The 13,345-nt window shown below is 43.0% G+C and overlaps 1 protein-coding gene across 1 annotated transcript in view; it reads left to right on the forward strand.

Moving 5' to 3' along the window:
• Nucleotides 1-13,345, forward strand: part of LOC114046951 (xaa-Pro dipeptidase) — a 257,017-nt gene that overhangs the window by 18,650 nt on the left and 225,022 nt on the right. Inside the window, exon 3 of the mRNA XM_027867594.1 lies at nucleotides 1,407-1,534. Within this exon, the coding sequence (XP_027723395.1) occupies nucleotides 1,407-1,534 (128 nt within the window). The remainder of the gene's footprint in view (nucleotides 1-1,406; nucleotides 1,535-13,345) is intronic.

The following is a 13,345-nucleotide window of genomic DNA, read 5'->3' on the forward strand; positions in this document are numbered from 1 at the left end:
TGGGCCTGGAGTTAGAAAGACCTGAGTTCAAATCCTGCCTCAGATACTTACTAGCTATGTGACCCTGGGCAAGTCACTTAACCTCTTTGTTCAGTTTCCTCATCTGCAAAATGGGGACAATAATATCACCTACCTTCCAGGGTTGTCGTGAGGATACAATGAAATAATATTTGTAAAATGCTTTGTCAACCTTAAGGCACTGTTTAAATGTTAGCTCTTATTATTGCTGTTATTATTAAATACAAAATAATTTCCCCCTCAAGATTAGTCTTTAAAATTTTTTTTATTGATATTTTTTGTTTTTATGTCACCTTTATTAACAAACATATTCCTTCCCTACCCAGCGAACCAACCCTTCTGGTAAGGAATAAAAGAGAAAAAAGGAAAAAAGCAGCTTAGAAAAACTAACCAGCCCATCAGTCACTGGCTGTCAGTACATACCTTGTTGTACTGCCATCATATCCCTAGCCTCCGCGAAAGAGGGAGGGAGCTGCATTTTCTCATCTCTTCTCTTGGTTGTTATACTTTTGCAGCATTGTTTTGATTTTTGATGCTGTTCTTTCCGTTTATATTGTTATCATTGTGCATTTTGAATTGTTTTCCTGGCTCTGTTTACTTTGTCCTAGTTCATGTGAGAGATCATTGAACCCCCTTATTTTATAGATCGGGAAAAATCAGGATCAGAGAGATGGAGTTACTTATTCAAAAATCACATAGCCAGTTAGTGGCAAGCCTGGGCAAGAAATCTAGATGGTCTATGGAAAGTGCTTTGTAAACCTTAAGAGTTTTTATTTAAATATCAGCTATTACTTATTTTTTGTTCTTCCAGAGCCTAAAAACGTGAAAAAAAAATACCATGGCTATTGAGGGTATCAGATGCTAGAAGACAGTGTGTGATTTATTGTCAAGTGTGTAGTACAGACTAGAGGATTTCCAAAGGGAGGAGTCATCACTGAAGGCTGCGTCGCTTAGGGAAAGCATCATGGAGAAGGACTTTGAAGGAGGCCATGAAAGATGGGTAGGCTTTGGAAAGGGTAACGAGGGTGGACTGTGTGGGGTCATGCTGTCTGTTTCTGGAACTCTCTGTAAGGTGCTTGGCCTCTCTGGGCTCCAGCAGAAAGTGAGCTTGTTCCAAGTAGTGGTCATTTCATTCTTTGTGCTGGTGTCCCCAGAGCCTCGCACAGTCCCTGACACATAGAAGGTGCTTAATACTTATTGATTGACTGATTTTAAAATGAGAGTGTCCGACTCAATGGTTTCTAAAGTCCCTTCTAGCTCTTAACAGCCTGCTGACTGTTGAGTGTGTTCAGCATAACTCTTCGTCAGTTCTTGTTGCCATGTGCTTCTGCATTGACCTGGGCTGGATCACTGGGTAACTAACATTCTGTCCTCATTCCTCACCCTAGGAATCCTTCTTTCACTGGGCTTTTGGTGTCACAGAGCCAGGCTGCTTTGGAGTCATTGATGTCGACTTTGGAAAATCCACCCTGTTTGTTCCTAGGCTCCCTGAAAGCCATGCCACCTGGATGGGAAAGTAAGATCCTTTAACATATATGGAGCCTTGTGTTGGGATCAAGCTGGGTGAGTCAGTGAAGGATCGTGGGAGAACAGGAGAGCAGGGTGGCCACGGATGAAGGAGTTTGCTTTCTCCTTGTTTTATGGTTGTGTCCATGTTCACCAGGGAACTATTAACTTGTGGGGCTTAAAAAATATTTTTATTGATATCTTTTGTTTTTACATTATTGTCATTTCTAAATATATCCCTTCTGCTTCCCCTCCCCAGTAAGTCATCCCCGCAAAAAAGATTAAAAAAAGAGAAAAAAAATTCCACAAAATTAACCATCACGTCAAAGAGAAGGAAGGACATTTGCATTTTCTTAATTCATTTTTGGGACCAAGATTGGTGGTTATATTTACATTATTCAATTTGGGTTTTTTATTTTTTTATTTGTGATCTTTCAGTTTATGTTATTGTCGTTATGTATATTGTTTTCTTGGGAATCAATAATTTGTGAAAACTGCCTTTTTTGAATGCCCTTTCACACAAGTGTAGTAAATGAATGAAAAACATTTATTAAGCACCTGCCACGTGTGTAATAATGTGTCACTGTGCTGAGCTCCCGGGAAATAAATACAAAAGCAAAGACAGTCTCTACCTTTAAGCGTCTTATATTCTAATAGGTGAAGAACGCCGCACATATCAGGGAGTGGTAGCCAGGGAGGGAAGTTTTGGTTTGGGAAGTCACAGGGATGGTGAGTGGAGCCATAGGTAGCTGATTGACGTGGCCTTTTCAGTAGTAATGGCAATACAACTTCCAGATTTATAAAACCAGTGGGGTGGGAGGATGCCGTGGAAAGGTGGATGGCAAGAGTGGCTAAGGTGGATTATGAAGCATGACTGGGCCTGGCTGGATGTAGGGAGCCTCGAGACACATTCACCAGTGTGGACTGAGGGCCACAGGGTTGAAGTTCAAGAACAGAGATAGTTCAGACTCCCCAGGGCAAGGTCTCCTGAGCAGTGCCTGGACGAATGGCAAGAATATGGCTGGAGCAGGATGTGAAGCATGACTGGAGCCCATCCATAGTAAGCCATTTGATATACTCCCCAATCAGGATAGTTTAGTGGAGTCAGTCAAGAGCCATGGGGTTAACCTGGTTGTGCCTAGCTGTTACTAGCTGTTTGTGACATTGGACTGGTCACTTTATATCTCTGATCCTTGGTTTCTTCTATAAAATGAAGATAAAACACTTTATCTGTAATATACTTGCACTGCCTATTAAGGAATAATAGATTCAGAACCTGAAGGGACCTCAGAGGTAATTTACTCCCACCCTCTCATTTTATACATGAGGAAACTGAGGCCCAAAGAAATTACCAGTGACTTCTTGAAGGTCACACAGATAGTAAGTGCCCAAGGCAGGATTCAAACTCCGGTCCTCCGATTCCAAATTGAGGGTTCTGTCCACTGGACCATGGCCAGGGCTACTATGAAGCTTACATAAGGCAATGTCAGTAAAGTGCTCTATAACCGTAAAGTATTGTTCAAATGTGAGTTGTTACTGTTAAGATGGTGTAAGTGAGGTGAATTTTAGTGTGTGTAAAATGGATTGTTTGTTATTCTTTCTTAGAGTTTTCTTCCAAGGATCCATAGCCATAACAATCTCTACTTCCCAGGTGTTAGATATGAGTTCTCACGATCATGGTTCAAAACAGTTTCTATTGCACTGTCACAGTAGATGTAGGAATGAAGTGATGTAAAATTGTGAGGCTATTGCTGGCAATATGCCTTCTTTGGCTGTTGCCCTATAAAGCAAGTGGGCACTGGTCAGTGAATGTTCAGGCTGACCGCTGTGTGTGCCTTGATCGGTCCCCATCAAGGTTTGGGAGGCGGAATTTGTATGTTTGCCTCAACCAGCCCCCATCGAGGCTTGAGGGGATTTAGGGAAGAACACAAATTGTGTGTTGCCCCCACTTCACACCGGCCCCTGCGAGAAGGGTTATTAGGGAATGCTGTAGGAGTTGGTGCTCCCATTATCAGGAAACTCCCTTTGAGAAGACTAGACTAGAATAAAGTAAGGTTATCTAACCCCTTGTTATGACTCTGTTCCCGTCTGACTGGATCAAAAGTGAACCTGCTAGTGAGAGAGGTGCTAGAAGCCCTCCTCTGTCTCTTTCCTAAGAAATGGTATAGTTGATGTGTTTACTTATCCAGCAGATGGACTAAATCCTGTAACCCCAGACTGACCCTCCCTCTTTGCCAAGTATTGCATTTTAGATGATAGCTAGCATTTCATGTGGAGAATGGGGGCTTGTGTCAGAGAGGATCCATATGTCTCCGTGAGGAGTGCTGGTCGTTGGATCATATCTTAGTGCTGGTTTAAATGGGTTTATTTCAGGGTGAGAGGATGATAACTGGAAAGAAAGGATATTGTATACTGTTCAGGCTTAGGTGTCCCTCATATTTCAAAAGTTCTCATATTGCTATAATGTGATACTGAAAACAGGCTAAACTGCATAGCCATGTTTGTTGTGTTCTAGGTCATAGCTTAGGAGCTGAGGATTTAGGTGCTGGCCTCCTCACTGGACTATGTGGGCCCTTGTCTTACCTTAGAAATTGGGATCCTTCATTATAAAAGTCGATAAAGCTTCCCTCAACAGTGAGGGGAAGGAAGAAAGCAGAGACCCACAGAAGGCAGCCTTGGTTATGAAGCCTTGCGTTAGGCTGGGCTGCCTTCTGTCTTCTACAAGGTCTCTGCCTTTTTCCTTTCCTCAACCCCCTGTTATCCAGCCTTGGGTTAGCTAGCTATCCTATGCTTGTGTTTTACACCTTGGATGCTCTCCCTTGTTGGGACAGAGAAAAGGGGGGACTCAAGCCAACCTATCAGTAGAACAAAAGGTTAGGTGTAGGAGGAGGCTGCTGTTGTTTGGATAAAGTGACAATCTCACTTATTCTGAAAGCTCAGTCTTCTATTAGCAGTGGTCACAGGGAAGGCAGTCTGAGAAACTTGTATTAAATCATTAGAGACCTGAATTCTTGTCTTTGTTCTGTTACTCTCTAGCTATAGGAACTTGGCCACTTAACCTCTGCATTTATTAGATAGACATTCATTAAAGCCTGCAGCCTGCAGCTAGATTTCCATGGCTGGCCTCCTGACAATTGCAGTAACAGAACAGAAGGCTGGGAGGAGCCCCATGGGCCACTGAGCATAGGAATCTATTACCTAACTTGAGTTCCTGGTCAGTGTGGGAGACATTGTGTTCTTACCTCTTGTCACCTAAAAGGTGAGGGACATACCACCAGACATCCCAGTTTCCCTTTGTAACTCATCATGGATCTAGAAGCCTATTTATATTTTTAGTATATAACACTTAAGGGAGGTATGAATTAAAAGATTAAGCATAAAAAAGGACTTAGCATCAGATGAGTGTTATGTTCAAACCCTTGCAGATTTACTAGTTATATGATTCTGGGCAACTCTTTGAACTTCAATTTCCTCATCTGTAAAATGGTAATTATAATATGTTTTGTACCTACCTTACTAGGTTGTTGTGAGACTCAGTCATGCATTTATTGAGTACCTACTATGTGCCAGGCACTGTGCTACCTGCTGGGAATACAAAGTAAAAAATGAAACTGTCCCTGCCTTGAACCATTTATGGTCTGTTGAGGAGAGATTGCTTGTCCATATGAAGGTATATGCAAATTAGATATATAATAGTTTCAGAATAATTTGGGGGGAAGTGCACTAATAGCTGGGGAAATCAGTACCATGCAGATTGGTAGAAGAGAGCATTTGAGCTGACCTTTCAAGGAAGCTAGGATGTCTGAGATGCAGAGGTTAGGAGGGAGTATATGCCAGTCATGCAGGAGAACCACTGCAAAAGCTCCAAAATGGGAGATGGAATGCCACAAGAAGGCAGTATGGCACAGTGGAAAGAGCTGTCTCTGGAGTCAGAGAACCTGGGTTCAGATGCCACGTCTAGCACTTACCACCTGTTTGGCCTCCAGAGAGTGTCTTAACCTGCCAGAGCCTCCATCTCCTCATTGGTAGCAGGAGTGGGTTGGACCAGATGGCCTCTGAGGGCCCAGGTATATGGTCCCGTGATCCTCAGGCCAGTCTGGCTGGGCTCTGCGGCACACATAGCAAAGTAATGGGTGTTAAGCTTGAAAAGCAAGTTGTGAAGATCTTTAAATGTCAATCAGGATAGTTTATATTTGATCCTGGAGGTAATGAGGAACCACTCAAATTTCTTGAGAAGCAGAACAACATGGGCAGATGTACATTTTAGGAAAATCACTCTGGCAGTTGTGTGGAAGATGGATTGGTGGAAGGGGAGACTTGAAACTGAATGGGAGGCCATGGCAAGGAGAACAGGCAAGAAGGAGTGAGGATCTGAGCTAATGTCACTCCTTTTAGTTGAGACAAGGGATAGATTAGAGAGAAGTTGTGGGGTTAGAAATGACAAGATTTGGCAATGGATTCAATATGTGGGAATAGAGGATGACAGGATTGTGAATTGGGCGACTGGAAGGCTAGTGGGGTGCTTTGGATAGAAACAGGAAAATTTTTTGAGGGGGGAAGATAATGAATTCTGGTTTTGATTTCTTGAGTTTGAGATGCCTATGGGACATACAGTTTGAAATGTCCTGTAGGCAGTGAATGTGACTGGAACTCAGGAGAGCTACCAGGGCTAGATATAGAGATCTGAGAATCATCAGCATTGATGCGATCACTAAACTCATGTGAGCTGATAAAGTTACTAAGAGAGAAGAGAAGAGGGCCCAGGATAGTGATTTGGGGTTACACTCAGAGGGCAGGAAGGAGAAGGAAGCACTGATCAGAGAAGTAGGAAAATGAAGAGAAAGCAGTATCACCAAAACCCTAAGAGAGAGCCAAGAAGAGAGGGTGGCCAGCTGCACCAAGTGCTGCAGAAAGATCATGAAGGCTGAGGATTGAGAAAAGACCATCAAATTTGGCAATCAAGAGCCCGTCGGTAATTTTGGAGAGAGTAATTTCAGTTGGATAACAAGGTCAGAGGCCAGATTGCAGAGGGTTGAAAAGAGAGTGAGATGAAAATGTAGATCATTCTTTTCTGCTTGTTAATCTCTTTTCTCTAGGTTTTTGGGATGCTACTCTTTCCTCCTACCTATAATATTGATCCTTCTTGGTCTCCTTTGCTGGATCCTCATCCAGGTCATGTCCTGTAACCATAGATGTCCCACAGGGTTCTGTCCAATGCCCTCTTCTTCCTCTATACTACTTCACTTGGTGATCTTATCAACTCCCATGAATTTAATTACCATCTCTAAGTAACTGGCATATATAATAGGTAATTTGGTGATTCTCAGATCTACCTATCCTGCCCTAACTTTTCTCCCAACCTCTAGTCTCACATGTCCAACTGCTTTTCAGATATCTCAAACTGGATATCTAGTAGACATCTTAAACTCAACCTGTCCAAAACTGAACTCGTTATCTTTCCCCCTAAAATCTCCCTTCTCCTACCTTCCTATTACTGTAAAAGGCAACACCATCCTCCCTGTTCCCTATACTGGAAATCTAGGTGTCATCCTCAATTTCTTATTATCTTTCACTCCCTTTATCCCGTCTGTTGCCAAAGCCTTTTCAACATCTCTTAAATATGCTTAAATATTCTCTCTCGTGATACTGCTACCACCCTCATACAGGCGCTTTTCAGTTCATTCTTGGACTATTGTAATAGTCTTCGGGTGGGTCTGCCTGCCTCAAGTCTCTCTCCATTCCAGTACATCTTCTGTTCAGCCACCAAAGTGATTTTCCTGAAGTGCAGGCCCAAGCATGTCACTCTTCTACTCAATAAACTCCAGGGGCTACCTATCACCTCCAGGATCAGATACAGCGTCCTCTATTTGGCATTCCAAACCTTTCATAACCTAACCCTCCCCCTCCCTCTTCTCCTCCCCCTCCCCTCCCACCTTTCCAGTCTTCTTATACCTTACTCCTTGTCATATATTCTTTATGCTTCCTCCTGGCTATTCTTGGAAAAAGCCACTTCCTCTCTCAGCTCCACAGATTTTCTCTGACTGTCCCCTTTGCCTGGTTTGCTCTTCCTCCTCATCTCTGCCTCCTGGCTTCCTTCAAGTCCTAACTAAAATTCCATCTTCTACAGAAAACTTTTTGCAACCTCTCTTAATTCTAGTACCTCTATTACTTCCTGTCTATCTTCTGTAAAGCTTTTTGTACATATTTGTTTGCTTGTGGTCTCTCTTGTTAGATTATAAGCTCCTTGAGGACATAACCTTTTGCCTCTTTTTGTATCCCCAGGGCTTAGCTCAATGCCTGCCACATAGTAGGCTCCTAATAAATTTTTATTGACTGACTGAATGAATGAATAAGAGGAAGTATAGGCAAAAAATATAGTTTTTTTTTCTTTAAGGAGTTTGGCTGAGAAAGTCAGGACAAATGTAGGGCTTTATGGGATGGTCAATTCTAGAGGGCAGTGAATACAGTGCTGGGCCTGGTGTCAGGAAGACCTGAGTTCAAGTCTAACCTCAGACATTAGTTGTGACCCTAGGCAAGTCACTTCACTATGTTTGCCTCAGTTTTTTCATTTGTAAAATGAGCCAGAGAAGGAAATGGCAAACCACTCCAAATCTTTGCCAAGAAAACCCCAAATGGGGTCACGAAGACTCAGACACAACTGAAAAATGACTGAACAACAAGAAGATTCTAGAGAGGATTTTTTTTTAAAGATGGGGAAGATTTAGGTATGTTTGTAAGGAAAGATTGACAGTAAGGAATAAAGAGGGATTGAGGGAGCTAGAAAAAGTAGGAGGGGATGCGATCAAGGCTACCCAGAGACTGGCCTTGCTGGGGAGAAGGGCCACTCTTTCATCAGAAAATGGAGTCAAGAAAGAAATGGGGCATAGTATTTTGTGAGATGTAGAGAAGAGAGAAAGAAGTTAACTTACAGTGAATGGTCTCTTCTCTTTTTCAGTAAAGGATTAGGTGAGGTCCTAGGCTATGAGAGTAGGGGAAGAGATGGTCTGGAAGGCTGAAGGGTGTGTGTGATAAGGTTTGGAATAGCCACTTTAAGGAGTAGGATGGAGAATCAGTTGAGTCGGAATAAAAAGATTGCCTTGCTTTATCGAAGGCCTGGTTCGGATGAGGTAACATAAATTCTTAGTGGACCCAGGTAGCACAGTTGCTGTTTCGCAGAATGTGAATAGGAACACATGGTGACAATAATCCAGTCTGGTGTTGGTGAGGTGTGATTGGCAGTAGGACAGGGAACAAGAGTTTCAGGATGGTGTCCAGGAGAACTGGATAGCTAGTGACCAAATTGCCTTGATCCTTGACTAAAGGGTTGAATTGGGAAGAGAATGAAGCAAAACCAGAGCAAGAGTGAAGGCCTGGGAGAGCACAGAGGAATGGAGGACAGAGAATCCTCGTTCAAGGAGGTCAGGCGTAGAGACAGGTGGATTGATAGGAAGTTACGATCTGATAAAGAAATTTCCCAGTTTATCTTGGAAGAGGAACCTGCTATGGTTGGTAACAAGATTAAGGGTGTCACCATACCTGTATATATTTCCTAGCACCTAGCCAAAGATGCAGTGTAGATTCCCGATAGAAGACAGACCCACTCACCAAAGATTCTGCACAGAACCTCTGTAGGTACAGATGTTGTTTAGATTTTCTGTAACAGCCATACATACTCACCAAAGAAAGATGCTGGGTAGACTGGCCAAAGAATCTAAGACTCTCCATGGAAGCTGTGTAGTAGGCTACAAGGGAGGTCAGTAGGTTGAATTGACTCAAACGAGATAATGTATGTAAAGTACTTTGCAAAACCTAAGAATTTGCTAACTACATGGCAGCTATTATTAATTTTTGTTCTCTCCGACTTTAGAGGGAACCCTCTTCTGACCCTCATCCCTTAACTTTCCAGGGTTTGGTAAACAAGTTGGTGCTTTCTTTGTGGCCTTGTGGACTTTAATCTTATCCACTCTTTGCCCTTATCTTTCTATATCATTTGACTGTGTTCTTGGCTGGCTGCCCCCTCTGCCTGATTCCATCTCTGTGATCACTATAGCTGTCTCCCTATGCCCTTCTCCAGCTCCTCATGTCCTATTTAAAGTGAAGTGGCCCAGATGATGCCCAACTGTGTCCTTGGGTAGAAAAAGCCATGAATTTATACTAAGGAAGATGGACATTTTCTGTTTAATTTCTATGCACTGGGTAGGACCCAGAACAGATAAGTATAGGAGTGTTTTAACCATTTATTGGGCAATTATTTTTCACAAGATGGGAGTGATGGTGGGGAATGTCTTGCCTTTTCTTCTTATTCCCTTCCTTGTCAGTGGGAGCAAGGAACTGAAATTTCACCATTCTGTAGTCAAAGCTACATCCTCCCTCGAAGGGGAGCCTTGGACAATAATGACAATGATGATGATAGCTAGCATTTATGTAGAGCTTTAAGAAAAATAAGAGTTTTATAAAACATTTCATAAATATTAGCTCATAATTACATGGGTTATGTGAATTATGGTTCTGTGTGAGGGTAGGCTGCCTGTGCTTTCTCAGTGTTAATACTTAAGTCATTCTTATTACTGCCTGTCTCTAGTCTCAGCTGTTATTTCCTAGCTCTCTGACCCTGAAGAAATTGCTCAACCTGTCTGAGCCTCGGTTTCCTTTTCTGTAAAATGAAGGGTTTTGACTAGATCTTTATGGGTTCTTCTAGCACTAATTTTCTGTTCTATCTATGCAATCAGGACCCTAGCCAGAATATTTATCAACCAGAAGATAGCCCTTATAAAATTTCATGGGCTCATATATTAAGAGCTGGAAGAGACCTTAGAGATTATTCATTTCAATCCCCACATTTTATAGACGAGGAAACTGAGACTCAGAGAGGTTAAGTGGTTTGTCCAGAGTCACAGAGTCGGGATTTGAATCCAGGTTCTCTGATTCTAATTAGATCCAGTACTCTTTCTACTGTACCAGATTCATTCCTTCCCCTTGACCACAGCTCTCCTTAGAATGCCCTAGAAACCCTACCTTCAAAAATATGGGGAACTCAGTTTAACAAGATTGACCCCTCCCCACCCCAGCCCCCATAAGGTCCCTCCATTCAAGTCCAAGCATCCTTCATAAGAGGCATGCTTGCCTTCAGTGGATACCAATCCAGATCCACAGATGAGAATATTTAATTTTAAAACATGCTCTCTTATAACAATGGATGGTGTAAACAAGATGTGAAAGTGGTGAGTGATGGAGGCCTGAGGAAGAGGCAGAGAAATAGTGATGAAAAATGATTTTGAGTACTCTTCTTAACAGGGGAAGTTTTAAAAGCCCATTTCAAGTCAAGACTTTGTGTAGCATCCATATGTGAGTATACAAAATAAAAAATCCCCAAAGATGTATTCAGGAAGAAAAGTAAGCTACTGAGCTGATCCCTGTGGGCTCTTTCCTGCTGCCACTATGGTTACTCTGACTGAAATGCTGGTTAACTCAGGATCAGACTCAGGGAGCATCAGGGCTTGTTCAATTTCACTCCAAAGTGTCACTTTCCTAGGGGCTGTGACGACTAACTCCTGTACCGAGAATATAATTTCCTGGGCCTGGCACAGCTGATGGTGTTAGGGGTGGGGTGACAAGGGACACTGTACAAAGCAAAGGCAATTTCCTCTGCTGGTGCTAATTCCAACTTAAAATTGAGTCTTTAAGGAAGGGCTACAGTCTGAGGGCTTGTTCAGTATCCCCTGCCAACCAGCTCATGAAGCAAAACTGTTACCTACTTACAAATCAGCTACTCTCCATCCCTGTGACAAGCACAGAAGGCACATGACAGGAGAGAAAACAGGTCTAGAACAAAGGGACTCCCTCCTTCCCAAAGGCATCTGGAGGAAAGGAGAAGAGAGGCTTGGAAAGCATTGTGTGTGCCCAGTAAGATCATGCTTTTCTAATCGGCTCAGCAGTGAGAGATAATTATCATAAATCAAAGGGGCCCACTCTGTGCCAGATATCTTGTAATTTAAAACAACCCAGTAACTCACTAACGAAATTGATAATGAGTACCTCATGACATTAGGTGGTGAAAGCTGCAATTTTTACATTAGCCTGGAATAATCATACTCTCGGCAGAAATGACACACAAGAAGGTGGAAAGCATTTAAAGGGATTTTCTGCACACATCAGATGTCCGTGGTTAAACACTGGCTTCAGCATCAGCCCATCTGAGCCATCTGGGGGGGAAAAAACCCTGTGGCAAGGGCAGCATCTGCAAGGAGCCCAAATGTAACTTGGGCTGGTTGTTTTAACTGGCAGCGAGGGGACTGGGCTGGGGACAGACTATAGCCAGAGAGCCAGCCATCTCCATGGGGCCAATGCTTGCATCTGAACAGCACTTTCTGTCTTCCAAAGCATTATGTCAACTGAATTTCACAATATCTGCATGAAATGCGTGAGGTGTTACCATCATCTCCATTGTACAACAAGCCGGCTTTGGGGTATGTCTCTTTGACGTGCCAGGGCACACCGCTTGGTGCCCCTGTCAAAGAAATTGATGCTCACATGGTTCCCTAGGGAACTTTTGTTTTTTTGTGCCACTTAATTAACATCATCACAGTAGAGTGTGATAGTTGTGGAAGTGTTCCATCCCCTGTGAGCTTCCTGAGGGCAGAGACCGTGTCTTATTTGTATACCCCACAGGGCTTCATACATGGCAATAGTAGGAACTCTGAAAATGTTCAGCAAAAGGTCAAGGGGCAGATTTTACTGGGTCTTGTATGGTAGCTACTGTGGTCCCTTTAAAGATAGAAACCTTTTGAATTTAATCTCCACTTTTTGGAAACACCGGGAATGGTGGACACCTGTGGTGAGTCATGGAGGAGAACTAGCAGCAAGGCTTACAGAAGAGGAAACTGACCCCTGCTGGAGAGGGAGACCAGAGGACAATGTTTCCACTTCCACTGTCCTTATTGATCTCAGCAGGGTGCAGGATTATTCACATGAGTTCCTATTGAGACTTTTCTTTAGGAAAAATGAATAAATGAAGTTTCAATAAGTGCCTTATAGTGTTTTAATGACTTTCCAAAGCCTTGTGTGAATGATCCGTATGACCGGGGTGCATTTTTCTAAGAAGGAAAGCAAGTGTGGAGTGTTTTGAGCAACACAATAAATATGGAGCTTTCTGGAATAGTAAGGAATGCTCCCCATTGCCCCATGTGTCTTTTAAGGAGCCACCCCTTCTGCCCCATTCTGCTTTGGAGGAGCTCAGGATGGAAATGTTGGGAGCAAGGGTTTTGAGGGGGTAGAGGGAGATTCTTTCCAGGGGGTGAAGCTTGAAGGGGAAGGGTGTATATAGAATTCATACAACTTCCCACCCCTCATATATCTGAACCTGCAGGAACTCGGAGAAGGGGAAGGGCTTCTTCAGGCTCTTGTTCCCTCTTCCCCAGGCCCAAGCATGGTAAGCTTGGTCCTTCCAGCACGGCACTTTCTTCTACTTCAGCCATGCTTTGGCCATCCAGAACTTTCGCTAGAGACCTGAAAGAGCCTCAGAACTGAGTGAAGTGTTTGATGAGTAATCACGCTTTGGGCAAAGTATCAGTCAGTTAACAACTAAATGCTTACTCTGTGCTAGGTGCTGGGAATATGTAGACAAACATGAAAGAGTCTTTGTCCTCAGTGAGCTTATATTCTATCAATATCCTGTCAAAATTCCTACTATTGACTGCTGTGACTTTTATTTGACAGCAGCCCATGCCCGAAAGTTTTTTGCCCACATACCAGGACAAAAAGGTGTTCTCTTTTCTTTTTTCCCTTGAAAATGGTCCTTTTTAATGTCATTTCAAAATTTAGG

Source organism: Vombatus ursinus, unplaced genomic scaffold (genome assembly GCF_900497805.2).
Source record: "Vombatus ursinus unplaced genomic scaffold, bare-nosed wombat genome assembly UNPS02014786.1, whole genome shotgun sequence".
Lineage (NCBI taxonomy): Eukaryota > Metazoa > Chordata > Mammalia > Diprotodontia > Vombatidae > Vombatus > Vombatus ursinus.